Genomic DNA, 17,821 nt, shown 5'->3' with positions numbered 1-17,821 from the left:
GAGAAAAAAAAAAGAATCCTCAACCTCTGGGCATTAACTATTTCTCCTGGTGTATGAAGATAAGCCTTATTTTAAAATTTACATATTTTAGATTTATAAGATTATTAAGCACTTGAATAATATGCCTTTTAAACCTTTTCAGATAAAAATGTGAGCTAAGTTTTATATATTTTTTCTTTCTCCTTAACCCCCCACGATTCATTTCTTAATTTATTTGTTTCAGTATGAAAAAAAAAAATCAATCCCAGATGAAACAGAAAAAGAATTTAAATCCCTTCTTTTCTTCAAAATATGTCTTTACTGTGCTGAATGTTTTCCCCAAACAACTTCTGAGTTTGTTAGATTGTGTGTGATATTAATAAACAGCAATTGCTTTTGGCAAGAGATCCTTGCTTCTCCATTTTTTTTATGATTTTTTTTGTCTATTAGAATGAAATGTTTGTTACAATTTCACTATAATTGCCTTCTTTGCTGCTTGTTACTCCCCTGTGGCCTGTGACTAGCTGGAACACTTTGGGTACATGTGTATGGATTTAAATCTTTCTTTAGTTCTGCAGAATTTGCTGGAAGTTAAGTCAGCTCTCGGTACAAAAACCGGTTTGAATAATCTGTGAAGTGTCTTTGGCTGGTGTATATTTTGGTACTGACATTTAACTATGTGACTAAGTGGGTTTCTAATATGAGATAGAAAAAGTTTGGCAGTACAAGTCCTTAGGGTGAAGCTGGGACATAACCTGTCTTTCTTGATGTTGACACTATTCTCATCATGACCATAGGAGAAGCTCGGCAGGGTGAACATCCCCTACCACCACCCCAGTGTGTAACGATGCCATCTTCTTTCTAATTGTTATATCAAATTTAATCAGCTAGCCAATGTCAGAAGTCTTAATAATTTATTGAACTGGTCTGTGGAATTGTTGATTGCAGTATCTGTTAGCTGAATTGCTGAAGACTGCTTCTATATTTAATGCATTTAAAAAATGAGATGCCCAAATCAAAGAAACTGTGTTCTTATTTTGATTGCAAGTCAAGTACATTTTTTTGGGGGGTCAAATTCATTGCTAAGTATTTCATATTTTTGATGTTAGTATAAATATTACTATTTTTAATTTGATGTTTTAGTTAGTCTTGTTTAGAGAAGGTCTGATAATTTTGTAATGTTGATCTTATATTCAACACAGTTGCTAAATGTACTTATGCTAAGTTTTTGAGTTTTTTACATAAACATGTATTATAATTAGATCATCTGTAATACATAATTTTTATTCCTTCATTTCCTTTACTTTTCTTTTTTCTTGCCTTATTGCTCTCGCTAGGATCCACAGTGTAGTTTTGAATAGAAGTAGAAATAGGAGACATCCTTGTCTCATTCTTGATTTGTGATGGAAGATTTTCAGTATTTCATAATCAGATATGTGCTGTTTTTATTTAAAATTTTTAAAAAATAAATGCTATTCATCAAACTAAGGAAATTCTTCTTTACTGAGATTTTGTATGATGATTTTTGTTGTTCTTGCTAAGTGCCATTGAGTCTGTTCCAACTCATAGTGATCGTGTATAGGGTTTCCTAGGAGTGGTTGGTGAGCTTAAACTGCTGACCTTGGGATTCAAACCTACCTTGCAGTCCAGTGCATTAACCCACAGAACCACAACAGATTCCATATAATGATTAAGTGTTGTTGTTTAAAAATCAAACAGCTTTTCTACATCTACTGTGATGATCTTGGGATTTTCCTTCTTTATTAATGTGTTGAATTATATTGATTGATCTTTGAATGTTAATTTGTCCTTCATTTCTGGGAAAATCTTTACTTGGTCATTATGCAATACTTACTAAATTTGATTTGATATTATTTTATTTAAAATTTATGCACTAATGTTGATTTTCTAGTTCTCTTTTGTTCTGTTTCCCACGCTTGTGATCAGTATTTTTCTGTACAATCTTTGATCAAAGCACTCAGTACTGGTAACTGGGAACCACCCAGTATTTCTGTCCTCATGGCATAGCATAAGCATAGGAAGCAGCTCTTCATGGAGGCAACCGATAAATCTTTTTTGCAATGTCCATAATAAATATTAGTATCAAGGTTATTCTTTGGAAAAAATTTTGTAAAATGATGCATTTCTTTCTTAAATCTCAGCTATAGATTTTAAACAGTATTTTCATTTTTAAATACATATAGAACCATTCAGGTTTTTATTTTATTTCCTGTCAATTTTGACATGTTGAATTTTTCTTATAGTGTCCATTTCCTTTAAGTTTTAAAACATGTTAAAATAAAGTTATTATTATCTTTTTTTTAAGGTTTTTATTGTGGATTGGATGAAAGTTATTATTATCTTTTAATAGTTAGAATAAGTTATTCCACCTTTTTATTAATAATATTGATGAATTATGCCTTCTCCCTTATTCTCTAACCACCACCCCCTTGAGCAGTCTTCAAAGCTACTCATATTAGTCTTTTTTTAAAAAAAGTTAATGACTTTATTAATCTACACCAATCCTCATTTTATTTATTTTCTTAAACTTTTTATTGTGATTGAGTGAAGGTTGATGGAACAGATCATCAGTTTTATATCCAACAAATCATATATTTCGTTTCAATGATTGCAGTCCCCTTCCCTTAACATCAGTTATCCATTTGTTCCCTGAGATTCTTGTTTCCTTTCCATCCTCTCTCCCAATCCCTCTGAGCTTTGTCCTTAGGTAAATGATGCCTTTTAGATCTCGAATGGTTGATGATTCCAGGGTGAACATGCCTCACTAGTGTTGTCCCCTCTGTATATCTATCCACCTCTTCATCTTCCTGGTATTCTTTCAGATTTGCTTTCAGCAAAGATCCATCTGACATGAGCAGTGATGCCTGTCATTCCATGTCTTTGTCTGAATTCAGCCTGAACCTCTGGCAGTTCCCTGTCAATGCACAGTTGCAGCTGGTTTTTAATGATCTTTAGCAAAATTTTACTTGCATGTGATATTAATGATCATGCCTGATGATTTCCACATTCTGCTGGGTCGCCTCTGTTTGGAATGGGCACAAATATGGATCTCTTCCAATCAGTTGACCAGGTAGCTGTTTTCCAAATTTCTTGGCCTAGATGACTGAGTTGCTGCAGTGCTGCATCATTTTGTTGAAAGATTTAAACTTATATTTCATCGATTTCTGGAGCCATGTTCTTTACCAATGTCTTCAGTGCACCTTGGACTTCTTCCTTCAATACCATTGCTACCAAGAAATCAAAGACATACTGCATTCAGCAAATCTGCTGCACAAGACCTCTTTAAAGTGTTCAAGAACAAAGGTATCAGTTTGAGGACTATAGTTCGCCTGCCCCAAGCCATGGTATTTTCAGTAGCCTCATAGGCAGCTCAAAGTTGAACATTGACTAAGGAAAAACACAGAAGAATTGATGCATTTGAGATATGATGTTGGAGCAGAATATTGCTAGTAACATGGGTTGCCAGAACCAACAAATCTATTTTGGAAGATTTACAACTAGAATGCTCCTTGGAAACCAAGCCGGTCTGACTTTGTCCCTCAGACGTATTATCAGAAGGGACCAGTCCCTGGAGAAGGACAAAATTCAGACATATTATCAGAAGGGACCAGTCCCTAGAGAAGGACAGAATTCAGACATATTATTAGAAGAGACAAGTCCCTGGAGAAGGACAAAATTCTTGGTAAATGGAGGGTCAGCAAAAAAGAGGAGAACCCCAACAAGATGGATTGGCACAGTGGCAGCAGCAATGGACTCAAGTGTATCAGCAATTGTGAGGATGGTTGGTGTTTTGTTCTCTTGTGCATAGGGTTGCTATGGGTCAGAACCAATTTGGTGGCCTGTAACAACAACAACATGTTGCTCTGATGGCTGTATAGGGTAAGCACTGGACAGTGAACTACAAGGTCAACAGTTCGAGTCCACCAGCCACTCAGTGGGAGAAAGATGTAGTTTTCTGCTGCTGTAAAGATACATATATAGCCTTGGAAACCATACAGATGGTAACTATGAGTTGGAACTGACTTAGTGATATACAACCACCACCACCATCATGAGTCAGAACTGACTCAATGGCACTTAGCAATAATCACATGCTCCACCACATTCATGAATATGTTTTCAGTGAAGGTAAACACTCATGTGTAGTTATCCTCTGTCAGACCTTTATATATTTGTAGGTATATTCCCACTCACAACAACAACAATATTCCCACTCTAGCACTTATACCCATTCTGTGTGTATATCTGCCCATGTATCTACCCATTGTTGTTGCTATTATGTGCCATTGAGTCAATTCTGACTAACAATGACCCTGTATAGGGTTTCTGAGAAGCAGCTGGTAGGTTTGAACTGCTGACCTTGTGGTTCGCAGTCCTGTTCTGATCCTATAGTGCCACACCAGGATCTCTGTTATTGTAAGATTGTTTATATAACGGTATTTATCTCATTCCCTTTAACTCTTGCACTACGCCCTGTGTCTTCCACTGCCGTCATCATTCTGCAAGCATCCTCTTATTGTATATTGCTTTCCCTGTCACTCAAGTAAAAATGTGTCTCTACTTTTAGTCAGTTAATTAGGGTTCATAGTGACTCTTTTTTTTTTTTTTTTAAGGTTTTATTTGTGAATTGGATGGTAGTTTACATGGGAGAACATCATCTTTACATTCATCCTGTTTGTACTTCGTTTCATTGCAATGATTACAATCCCCTCCATGTATCATCATTCAACAGCATTTGCGTCCATTTCTTCTAGTTTTGTTTTTGCTTTTTTTTTGATGTACACCGAAGCACTCAGGAAAATGCAACCATTTAAACAACCAAATGGCACACGCTGCAAGCCCACCCTCTGGCCGCCAGCACACAGCCTTTCTCCCTTCCTGAGTCCAGGGTTCCCAGCTGCTCCATCTCTCCACGTCATCGTCTCTGCCTCCATCTCTGGCATTACTGCTTTTTTGGATAGGGTCCTGCACTCTGCTCTTCTCACTTGATGGTCCAAGGGTCCTCCGCTCCTGGACTGCAAAATCAACCACTTCCCTCCTTTTGTTACAAAATGTCTACCTTTACATTTGCAACACTCACTATCCGTCCTGAGAGCGGTTATTCACGGTTGAACCACAAGAGTCTGTCTTATCCCTATTTTCTTTCACCAGCCCTGTCCAGAGAGGTTGGAAACCACTCAGTGAAGATTCTACCTTCCCCTACACCCTCTGAAACTAGATTCCCTCTTGAAAGCTTGTAAGCCAGTCACTTTGTGCCTTTGTAACCCTCCCCCATTTTGGGTAGCCAATGTCTGTCAACCCTGTGTACCAAGGAGGTGGGAATGATCTTCGCTGTAAAGATTTGTTCCCTCTTGTGAGGGAACTTACTACTATGCTTACTACATCCATAAGTATAGGTCAAGTTCATCAAATTGTAGTGGATTACTCTTTTTATCCTCTTCTTTCTTCCTGTAGTCGAGTTCTGATCATCCAGCTGTTAAAGCTATGGGTGTTCTTGTACACCTCCCCTCACTTCATATCAGCTGGACGCTTCATCATAGTGACTCTTGAATGTTACAGAATGTTTTTCATTAATTTCGAAAACTGTTAGATTCATTACCTTTGCAAATATTGTTTTATCTCCATTCTTACTCTCTTTCCTACATATAGTTTAGATCTTTCTCCATGTGTCCTGTGTCTGTTTTGTTTATCTCTGTAATTTTTATTCCATGTTTCACTGTAGATATTCTGGCATACTTCCCGGTGCACCATTTCTCTCGTTGGTTTGAAAGACTAATCTTCTGTTAAGCAGCACATTTTTGAGTTCTTATATTTAAGTTCTTGAATTTTTCTATTTTAAAAGTTTATTTTATTTTGTATTTTTTAATTCATCTCCAATTCTTGATTGTAATTCTTCAGCTAATGTTTTGATTGTCTCTGGTTGTTGCCAGTCTGTTTTTCCTCTTGCCTTTTCAGTGGTTTGGCTTTACTTCCTTTATGCTTGCTAATGTTTTACTGATCACTGAACATTTTCTATGAAAAATATAGTGCCTCTGAGGCTTTGAATGATGAGTTTTTTTCACAGCTTTGATCCTCAAAGGCAGTCAGGAAAAGGAAAGATCAACTTAATCTGTTCTATGCTTAAGCTGACTTAAATCAGAATTTCAGTCTTCACGAAGTCTTGTCTATTTTTGCTTTACCCTTTTTCTAGGGCCATCTCTTCCCATTGCCTTGGAGTTGATTTCCACTCATAGCAGCCTGATAGGACCGAGTAGAACTGTCCCATAGGGTTTTAAAGGCTATGGTCTTCACTGAAGCACACTGCCACATTTGTCTTAAACAGAGTGACTCACAGACTCAAACCACTGACCTTTCAAATAGTAGTAGAGAGCTTAAGTGTTATGTCATTACCTGGGTTCCTTTCTCCTAGAGGTTGACAAATTTTTTCTGTAAAGATAATAAATATTTGAGGCTGTTCAAGACATACATTCCCTGTCACAACAAATCATCTCTATGATCAGAGCACAAAAATAGTCATAAACAATGTATAAATGAATGATCATGGTTGTGTCCCAATAAAACTTTATTTATAAAAACAAACAGTGGGCCATATGCGATCCACAGACCATAGTTTTCCAAATCTTCTAGGTTATGGGACTTTCAGGGTTCCTGTCTGAAAATCTCATCTATTTAACCAAGATACCTCCATGGAGGACCCTGAACTCCAGTTTTTGTCCCCTGGTGTGGTGCTGTAGATTAAATACTAGACTGCTAACTATAAAGTCAGTGGTCCAAACCCACCAGCTGCTCCTTGGAAATCCTATACTGAGGATCTATGAGTTAGAACCTACTCCACAGCGTGTATCAATAACAAGCCCTTTGAACTTGCTGACAGATATGCTACGTCTCAAACTTTGTATACAACTAATGAATTAACATATTCCTTGAGGAAAAAAAGCAAAATTAGAAATTGCATTCACCTCTCTATTCTTACTTTCTATTCCGGTTCTTTCTTCTCAGGTACTTTTGCCTGAGTGGTTCTTTGATACTTTTGCAGATTTTTTTGTATCTTGATTTTATGTAAAAAAAAAAAGTCAAACCCCAAGGTGTATTTAGACCAACTTTATCTTTCAATGTTGTATTTTCTGCCCATTAACTGTTCCTTCTTTAGTTCTAAGCTAAAACAACTTCTTACCTGATCTTCCCAATGTAACTTTTCTAATCCATTCCTCACATAGTAGCCTGAATGATTTTACAAGACATACATTTTAGCATGTTAACTATCTACTTAAAGCCCATAAATGACTCACCATTTATCCTAGAATTAATAAAACAAATATTAAGATTGTTTGCAACCCCCCGTCTACCACTCTAGCCTATTTTTAACATTTCTTCTCCAAAATGATACAAAATGCCTTACTTAATTGTTTTCCATTCCTTCAACTGCCCCATTTCTCTCCCACCTATGTGCCTTTGCACATGATCTGCTTGTGTCATAATTTCCTTTCACCGTGCATGTATCCTAAACCTCTAGTTATCTTGCAAGTGTCAACTGAGGTTAACTCCAGAAAACCTTCTTTACTCCAGTAGATTCAGAGTACTGTGCATTTCCCTAATGACATTTCTTACCCTCTTATATTGAAATATAAGTGTTTATTGTAACTTCTATTGTACTGTGAGCTTTAAGAGGCAAGGCTATCTCTATTCCGATCTTGTATCATTAGCATCTGGTATATAATTGATACTCAACAATTGCTTGTCAATCACCTTGGTCAATCCCTTAGTTGTTGACATTGGGGCTATGAGATCCTTTAGTTGCTACAGGATAAATTCATCATGAATCAACAAAATTATTTGAATATGTTGATGATATTTACTTTTCATTATGATGATTACATTAATTTTATCCTCAGCATAATCTGGTAAGTTGGGAAGACAGTATTATTTCTCTTTTAACATGTGAAGATGAGAACAGAGAGACCAGATGACTTGCCCATGGTCTTCCAGCATGCTTAATGGTGAAAACAAATCTAATCTCTAGATTCTTAAGTCTCAGGTTAAGTGTCCCAATGTGTGGCCTACTTTCCCTCACTCACTATTTTACTTCCTACATCTCCTTCTACATCCTTACCTCCTTTATTTCTATTTTACTGTCCTTCCACCATGACTAGGGAGTTCTGGTCCCATACTGGTTACTAGTTGGGTTGCTAACCTCAAGGTCAGCAGTACGAAACAACAAACCATTCTATGGGAGAAAGATGAGGCTTTCTGTTCCCATAAAGATTTATAGCCTCAGAAAGCCTATGCACAAGCAGAACCAACTCCACGGCACACTACCATCCCCCCCATGACTAAGCCTATCCTACATTGAAAACTAACGAGATATGATGATACAGTGATTAATGATTCAGTGGTTAAGCCCTTGGCTGCTAACTGAAAGGTTGGTGGTTTGAGCCCACCAGCAGCTACTTAAGAGAAAAGTTTACTGCTGTTATTTCCATAAAGAGTACAGCCTTGGATATACTATGGTGGTGGTGGTTATATTATAGAACAGTTCTATTCTGTCTTAGATGGTAGTTGTGAGTCAGAATCAATTCAATAGTACAACAAGTAAAGGTTTTTAGAGAGTTTAGTCATCCAACATTTTCTCAACACAAAGTCACAAAGACTGATTTCCCCCTCTCCTTGTGACTCTGTTTGTCCGGGCATGGAGTGCAGGGAGAAGGGGTTGCAGCAGGTTGTAATTCTTCCCTTTTAAGGCAAGAATGTCTGTAGAAATTCCAGGAGTTTTTGAGAGGGCATTCATACTAACAAGTTATGCTGTTGTCTAAACCTATGCTTCAACCAGCTTATAAATCCTTATAACTGAATGATAGTAAATGACTTCAAAACTGTGTGTGGTACTTAGAAAGTCAGCCAGTGGCCTCCTACTCAACCATCTCGTCAGATCCCTTGGTTATTGGCAATGGAGTGATGGGATCCTAGATGAGTGAGAACATTGTGTTCTCTGTGATTTCTTAAAGCAAATAACGTAGGCTATGTTTTAAAAGAGATTCCATTTTGAAATAATTTAAAAACATAGTACATGTGCTTTTGTAGGGTGGGCAAAGGTATCATTTTATTTTTTGAATTATGAACTCTCGGCCACAGTATGTGCTGGGAGTCAGAGGCTTGTCCTGAAGGATTTCCTAGGAGTCACTCCTTCCATCCTCACAAATAGAAAAAGATTCCTTTATAAACAAGTGCACAAACATTAGTGAGAGAAAACAAGGTTATCTTAACAATCTTCAAAAACATTTCTGGAGTTATTCAATATTTTCTAATTCATAGTAGCATATTTCCCCTGCTGTTGATTGGGATGGCTCTCATTTCCTATCTTGTGAAACACTAAAACTACAGACATGAGAGTCCTATTGTAAAGATCCAAACCACCAGTTGTCATTTTCTTGTATGCTGCTACGTTCTGGTGGCCCTTGGTCTAAGCAAGAAGTGAGAAGGGAAAATATAAGAAGCCAGAAAACACTGATGTGGGGGTCTGTGTTTAAAGGTTGTTCTTATTTGTGTGTTCCAGGCAGCATCCTTTTCCAGTGTCTGAACATGGAATCAGAGACGATCTCAGAGAAACAGGAGAAAATCCTCTCCATTCTGGAGGAGAAATTTCCCAATTTGCCTCCGAGAGAAGCTATCATCAGAACCCTACAGGAGACCCAGTTCAGTGCCCAGGGTGAGTGGTTTTGCCCCCCAGTTCTCTGTAAAGGGGGGTGCTTTGCAGGACTCAGCATTAAAGGTACATGTCTTCACTCTTGTCTGTGTATTGGGGAGATTTTCAGGTGCATATGCTGGCTTATCTGAAAACTGGAAACCTGTAATGTAGACTCTCCTTTGAGGCCCTTTATATGCATGTGTAATGAATCCACATGTCTGATATGCATCCCAGAGTCTCTTATTGGCACAAACATTTAAGCACTCCATTGTTAACCAAAGGCTAGTGGCTTACACCCAGTAAATGATACCTAAGAAGAAAGTCTTAGTGACCTACTTTTGGAAACTCAGTCATTACGAACCCTATGCAACACAATTTTGACACACATAGTAGGAATCAATTCTCTGGCAACTTTTTAATTTTTTTCTTTATGTACCCTAAATGCACCCTTGCGTGAAATTTCTGTATTGAGAGCGTTTTATTTTGAGAATGTGTCAGGAGCAATGCAAAGCACAATGGGATTTTATACATCAATTAATTTTAGAAAGAAATGGTGGTAGTGGTGGTTATGTGCCGTGGAGTTGGTTCCGATTCAGCGACCCTGTACAGGGTTTCCGAGGCTATAAATATTTTAAGGGAGCAGAAAGCCTTATTTTTCTCCCGAAGAACTGTTGGTAGTTTTGAACTGCTGACTTTGAGGTTAGCAGCCCGACTCATAACCACTACGCTACCAGAGATCCTTTTAGAAAGAAATAGAGAATAAATGGCTGAACTGATGAAATTGTTCTGGAAGTCTAGGCTCTATCAAGAAACTTACGAACATTACATTTCCTTTGACATCTACTTTAGTAATAAATAACTACAATTGGGTGCTTAATATATGTATATAGTAAAACCTGCAAATGCCAACACCTATGTAAGGTAGAAATCTGTCAGTGAAGGAAAACGTAAACATTTTCCACTAAATGAGCATTGGACTCCTGGTGCAGCACTGGATTGCAAACCACAAGATCAATAGTTCAAACCCACCAGCTGCTTCTTGAAACCATATACAGGGTCTTTATGAGTCGGAAATGACCACACTTAACAACAACAACAACAACAAAATGAGCAACAGAAAAAATGGTAAGACTGCAGCTCATCAAAGGCAGAAAACTTGTGAGACTCAGAAAACCAAGGCAGTCAGTCATGTCGAGTTCCAGCTGTTACAGGTTTCATGGTAACAGCTTCTCGCTCTCTTTGCGCGGATTAGCTCACTAATTCTCAAGACAGCCCTAAGAATCAGGTATTTTTATTATCTCCAACTTCCAGATGAAAACACTGAGGCACAGAAAGACTTCTTTGCTTTTCCCTGATCATATACATGCAGATGCCAAGTGGACAGGCCAGGATTTAGGCCCAAACCATAGTCTTTAAGATACAAAGTCGGAATTTCATGGGGTTTTTCCTCAGTCTATGATCCTTGAGGGGCACAAACTTGAGTGGAAGTAGTTGGGATGTGATTCCAGAAACAGAAAGTGTAGAATTTCACCTCCGGCGTCTCTCACCTCAGGGGTGATATGTATGCTGAAACCCACTCTCCTGGACTGACTTAAATGATCAGGAAATGTGTGAGTCACTTGATATCCTGTCTGTAGCTTGAAATCTGTCATAATGGAAGTACTGAACCACAGCAATTAACTACTATACAACAGGGTTTGTGTAGTGTGTGTGTGAGCGATGAGTGGTTATTTAACATTTATCAGCACCCCACTGGAATATTGAGGACTGCTCCCCAAACCAAACTAGGTGCCATCAAGTCATTTACAAGTCATAGAGACCCCATGTGTGTTAGAGTAGAATTGTACTCTGTAAGGTCTTCAAGACTTTGACCTTTTGGAAGCAGATTCTCGGGCCTATCTTCCAAACTGCTTCTAAGTGGAGTGGAACCTACAACCTGTCTGTTAATAGCTGAACATTTAATCTGAACTCTTGAGGAGGGGAGGGCTGTTCTCACACCCACTAAACCAAGTCATTTCCATCTCATAGTGACCCTACAGAGGGTTTCTAAGACTGTCAATAGTTACAAAAGCAGACTGTCTCAGCTCTTTCCTGTGGAGAGTGGATTTGAACCACTAGCCTTGTGGTTAGCAGCCCAATGCCTAACCCAGAGTGCTACCAGAGCTCCTTGAGGGCTGCTCCCAAGATGGAAGTATTAATTCAACAACATTCCTAATTTGCCTATGACAAAGGGCTCACTAGCTCTGGTGGCCAGAGAAAGTCCTTAGGAAAAGAGTTGGTGCTCATGGTTAAGAGCTCAGTTCACTGAGATGAGAAAATCTGAGGAAACCTGGGTGGGGCATATCAGCTATACTTTTGTTACACTGTTGTTCAGTTTCATTGAGTCAGTTCCGATTCATAGTGACCCTGTATAGGATTCCCTAGGAGCAGCAGATGGGTTTGAACCTCTGACCTTTCAGTTAGCAATTCAGCACTTATCCTACAAGAGTTCCATGGATATATAGCTGCACATTGGACACATTTTGTGATTGGGTTTCAAAGCCAAACCAAACTTTTAATGTCGCACATATTCTATAAATCACTTTATGCTGCAGGATGATAGATGGTGACCTTTCAGTCTTTGGGCTAAAGACAATGCTTAGTAGCTGTCTACTTCCCCATGCTGCAGTAATTGACAGCGAGTTTTAAATTGGCAATCAACTCTGATAGCTTAACATGTATCTGGAAATGATATATGTGCTTTCCTAGTTCTTCCTTATTATGACTCTTCTCCCCCAGAGGTTAGGCCTAATCAGAGATAATAACATAGGTTGGGAATCAAATGTCAGTGTCAGCTGTTTCTGGTTTCCAATGATAGATTTTATTAAAGCACATTTATCACATATGTGGTTCTGGATAGTTTAACATTCTGGATTATCCTTCCCAATATTTAAGAAAATCAACAGTTCCTATTTGCCTGTCAGAAGCAATTCAATAGTAGTGTCTGTTACTAAGGTTGTTGTTGTTGTTAAGTGCCATTACGTCAATTCTGATGCATAGCCACCCTGTACAGGGTTTTTGAGGATGTTCATGTTTACTGGAGCACAAAGTCTCATCTTTCTCCCACAGAGTAGCTGGTAGGCTCGAATCACTGACTTTGTGGTTCACAGTCCAATGCTTAGCCTACAGCACCACCATGCTCCGTTACAAGAGTGACTAACATATGATCCTTTCATGGGTCACATTTGTAAAATGCATTTCGAGTAAAATTGTACTGAAAACATGGAGGCTCACCTAAACGTTACAGAAGATAGATTTCTTGGTGGTATTTTTCTAGTTGGCATGGTTATGATACCTGTTCATTTTTGTATGCTCTTCTTTTCTCTGGGCTTCCACAGTTTTACCTTTGAGTATTTAAGTCTTCTGGACTACCTTGGCCAATGGGAAGAGGTACAAAACCATGTGTGTTTGTGTGTGTGTGTGTGTGTGTGTGACGGCAGGAAAGGATGTAGGGGTGGGATGTGGAAGGAAGGAGAAGAGAGAAGCAGTAGTATTTCTTCTTTGCACCTTTCTGAGTTTGGTGCTAAGTTTCCGGCAGCATTTCTTACCATTGTTCCAGATCTCTTCCCTTCCTCTTGCTAATCTCTAGGTGCTTCACCATGCCTTATTCACTCCCCCCATCCTTCCCACATCTCTGTAAGTGCCCTGCTATTAAAGAGTCTTTCTCTGTACTGTTGCCCTTGTTACATGCTATTGAGTCAGTTCCAACTCAGAGCAACCCCATACAGAGTTTCTAAGGAGCAACTGGTAGGTTTGAATCACTGGCCTTTTGATTAGCAGTCTAGTGCTTCTACAGCGCCACACCAGGACTCCTCCTTTATATTATATGGCGTTAATTCTAAATTCTGCAGGGATTCTAACTGATGTATAGGAGGGCAAGTTAAAAAATATTGCCACCAAATCATAGACTCATTTATTAAACAAAAGTAATAAATGTGAAGCTACTATTTCTCTACACATCCGCCATCTGGGTCTATATATGTCTGAAGGCAGTGTTTCCATCTTTCTACTCCTCCCCTGAAGAATTTTGTGCTCTTCGATTTATACCCTATCTACCCTAGAGTCCTAATCCTGCCCTTTCAGGCTTTCTTTTTGTTGTTATTCCACAAATGCAAGTAATTTTTAAAAGGAACAGGATTCGAGTCCCTCAAGGATGCCACTTTCCCCAATAAGATTCTCATAGGACAGACCTTATTGCCTTTGAAGAATGTGTGGTGTGTTCTCATGATCGAAAATTCCTCAGTGCAATTTTCCTGGGTTTTTTCTCACTAATGCAGATTTCAGTTTTCTTAGAACTTCTTCCTAATAAAACCTATGATTGTCTTGTGTCTTTGGAGAAAATCTATCAAGATGACCTTTTCGAAATCTCAAAATGCAATGGCCATAACCTTCTGATCTGATCTCTTCATCTTGAATTTTACTGGTCTAACAGATCTCCTTGGAAGCCACTGTTTTGATTGGATCTTTTTTGAAAGGTACCCTAATGAGACTAAGACAAGTATATCACTGTTAATACTTGTCTGCAGCCATCCACTGATCACATAGACTGCTAAAACATGTTTTATTTGGAATAAACTTTTACATGGATGAACTGGAGTAACAATACTTTTTGACTTACCCTCATATATCATGAGTATTGTAATTTTAACTGAGTGTGTTTGCTTGTTATTGATACATGCATATTGATTGGAGATGGTTGTGTGCCATGGAGTCGGTGCCAGCTCGTAGAGACACTGTGTAAGGTTTCCGAGATTGTAAATATTTACGGGAGTAGAAAGCTTCATGTGGACTATTGTTTTTAAGTGCCATTGAATCGGTTTGGACTCACAGCGGTCCTGTATAGGGTTTCCAAGGAGTGGCGGGTGAGCTTGAACCGCTGACCTTGCTGTTAAAATTAACCTTACAGTCCAGCTCATTAACCCACAGTGCCGTACCAGGACTTCTTCATGTAGATTAGAGAGAGAGATATTGAAATTAGAAAGTATGGTGGCTCCATACGATAAACATTGGACTGCAAACCACAAGCTCTGTAGTTCGAATCTGCCAGCCTCTCCACGGGGGAAAGATGAGACTTGCTGCTCCGCAAAGAGTTAAAAGCTTTGGAAACCCAGGGTCGCTGTGAATTGGAGCCAACTCAATGGCAATTAACAACAAAAACATATTGAAATTAGCAGGATAAGTTCTTTAAATAATCCCCTTATATTACAAACAAGCAAACAAACAAAAATCCCCTAGTTATGACATGATTGTTTCTCCCTTTCACAGGTTTAAGTATTGAGCAGACAATGCTGAAGGATCTTAAGGAACTGTCAGATGGAGAAATAAAAGTGGCCGTTAGTACCGTGAACATGACCCTTGAGGTAAGGAAGGATGGGGATGGTTTTTTAAGCAATGATAGATTCTACAGAATAGTAGCAGGAGCAACTGGAATGGATCCTACCCTACAAGTTGGTGTTAGTCTTGCGCTGTGTGAATACTTCTCACTGATGTAATCTCACTAGGAATATAGGTTGTTATTCTGGTTGAAAACACAATGTTAGGTCAATGAAAAATATCATGCCTGTGTTCTCAAGTTGAATACTATTTCTTTCGTCTCAGTAAAAAAAACAAAACAAAACAACCATCTTATGTCATAGACACTTGGGTGTGTTTACTATGTTTAATAGCAATCATAATATACATGTGATAAGGTTCACACTTTTTTTCTGCATTACCTCTTATTTTCACAGAACTTTTCTAAGATACTGAGTTTCCTTTGGACTTTGAATACTATTTAGATATCTGTTGTTTCAGTAATCAATGGTGATAACTCTAATATTCATAAGGAATCTCTTCCCAATCTGTTGAATGACTGACTTAGAGTGGATGCTACTCCTGTTTTGTTTCTTTGGTAAATGATCATTTGTCTACATGAGGGGTTTTCAGTGACTTTGTATGTTAACCTTAATTAACTAAACTAATGGGAACTGTGTTTAACAACTGTATATTAGTGCTGTGGAGAAGTCTGTGTATTTCTTGATTGTTGCAATGCCTTGATCAAATGCTCCATTTTTGGTTGATGTACCTACTCCCAAGTCAAGCATATGTTTTGGGAATTTTTCCTTCCATTTTCAGAATTTTATTTTGTTTTTATTTCCATTTTTTTTAACTCATGGCAGTCGTGCATATATCAAAAACTATATTTCTGTGGAATGGCAAAGATGCATATGGATATCCACACCTTAGAAAGTCCAAAAGCAAATCAGGTGCTTTTTTCCTATGATATCTTTGGAATATGTTTTTCCAGTTGATTCAGCTCCTAGATCGATATGAGTACGGGGTAGCAGACCCAAGAGAATCACATTGTTATGATCATAATTTGTAGGCCATATTGGATGTAGTTAGTAGATGGGTTCAAGTGTTTCTGTGGACATTTAGACTGATAAGTGCTCAATATAATTAGCTGTTGATGTGAAGCAATACAAGAAATACATGCAATTTGAGATGTAGTAACTAGATAATCACCTTCAATTAGAAATCTGCTTTGTCTCTAGAAATCCAAGAGAAACATGGATCTTGCAAGGGTCAGTAGCTCTGAGAATCATTTCTACTAGTTCAAGCCTTAGGGTTTTTTTTCTCTTTCCCAATCCCTTGTCTCCCTTTATTTAATAGCATCTTATTAGGTTTTAACTGCCTTGTTTAGAATTCCTTACTAAATTAACATCGAACATCTTGTAATTGCTTAGGGAACTGTCTGTAGTTAGCAAATTATTATAAGGCTATTAATATAGACATAGCTTTAATGCACCTTCATTTATACATTATAGGGACATATAAATGGCTTTGTCAGATATGTTAAAGTCTAAATGTTTAGAGGCTGGGTAAATCAATAGATGATCATCTTAATTTTGACAGCAATTTGCACAGAGGTCCAGTAATTAATCAGGTGGTTAAGTACATCGCTGGGAGGGTTAGATGGTCTTCTAGGAGGAGGGGAGAAGGACACTTGTATGTATAAATGAAGTTCACAGTTTAAACTCTCAGTAGCTGAATTAGAGCTTTTTACTTTTTTTATAATGGAGCTACGGGAAATAGAGCAAGAACTCCTGGGAGCGTTCCGTATCTCCCTTGAAAGAGAAAATGCACGGTATTTTATCTGTCTGTTGGAACAACCTCCAAGTTCAGGGTAGAGTTTGGTTTTCCCTTTAAGTTGGCTCATTCTCATATATGATAGCATGTCAGCATTCCTTTCTCGTTTCCATTGACCTCACTTTTAAATAGAACAACAGAATCTTATTTTGTATATCTGGAAACAAGAGTATAACCTAGCTATAGTCTCATAGAAATTCCTAGCTATATTCTCATAGAAATGCTCTTATTGCCATGAGTTTTTAAGTCTCATATTCCCCCTGAAACATGATCAAGTCCTAGATACTTCATTATGCCTTTTATAAATTAATTTTTTTTAAACCCCCACCCTCTGAACTCTTTCAAAATTTAGTCTAAGTAACCAATTTAGGGCTTAAATCTATATACTATATATTCCATCAATTTTAGCCTTGTTTTGTATATTTAATCATGTCTAGTAATTTAGTCACACCTGACTCAAGCCATGGTATTTTCAATAACCTCATATGCATGCGAAAGTTGGACAGTGAATAAGGAAGACCAAAGAAGAATTGATCCATTTGAGTTACGGTGTAAGAGGAGAATACTGAAAGTACCATGGACTGCCAAAAGAACAAACAAATCTGTGTTGGAAGAAGTACAGCTAGAATGCTCCTTAGAATTAAGGACAGCCAAACTTTGTCACACACACTTCAGACCTATTATTATCAGGAGGAACCTGTCACTGGAGAAGGATACCACGTTTGGTAAAATGGAGGGTTGAAGAAAAAGAAAAAGACCCCCAGCGAGATGGATGGGCACAGTGGTGGCGGTGATGGGCTCAGGCGTAGCAACGACTGTGAGGTTTGCTTTGGACCCGGCGCTGTTTCCTTCTGTTGTGCATAGGGCCGCCATGTGCCTATACCGACTCAGTGGCATCGAACAACAGCATCAATAGCAGCAATCCAAACTCACCAGCTGCTCTTTGGAAATCCTATATAGGATTGTTATGAG

General features: G+C 38.2%; 1 protein-coding gene across 1 annotated transcript in view; it reads left to right on the top strand.

Moving 5' to 3' along the window:
• The window catches only part of PRUNE2 (prune homolog 2 (Drosophila)), a 308,961-nt gene that overhangs the window by 26,962 nt on the left and 264,178 nt on the right, over positions 1–17,821 (top strand). The window contains exons 4-5 of the mRNA XM_006835009.1: positions 9,551–9,703; positions 14,987–15,081. Of these exons, the coding sequence (XP_006835072.1) occupies positions 9,577–9,703; positions 14,987–15,081 (222 nt within the window). The 5' untranslated portion in view covers positions 9,551–9,576. The remainder of the gene's footprint in view (positions 1–9,550; positions 9,704–14,986; positions 15,082–17,821) is intronic.

The sequence above is a fragment of the Chrysochloris asiatica genome, unplaced genomic scaffold (assembly GCF_000296735.1).
Source record: "Chrysochloris asiatica unplaced genomic scaffold, ChrAsi1.0 scaffold00014, whole genome shotgun sequence".
In the NCBI taxonomy this organism is placed as follows: Eukaryota; Metazoa; Chordata; class Mammalia; order Afrosoricida; family Chrysochloridae; genus Chrysochloris; species Chrysochloris asiatica.
Note: the sequence above shows the minus strand (reverse complement) of the source record. Positions and strands in the feature narration are given on the sequence as shown.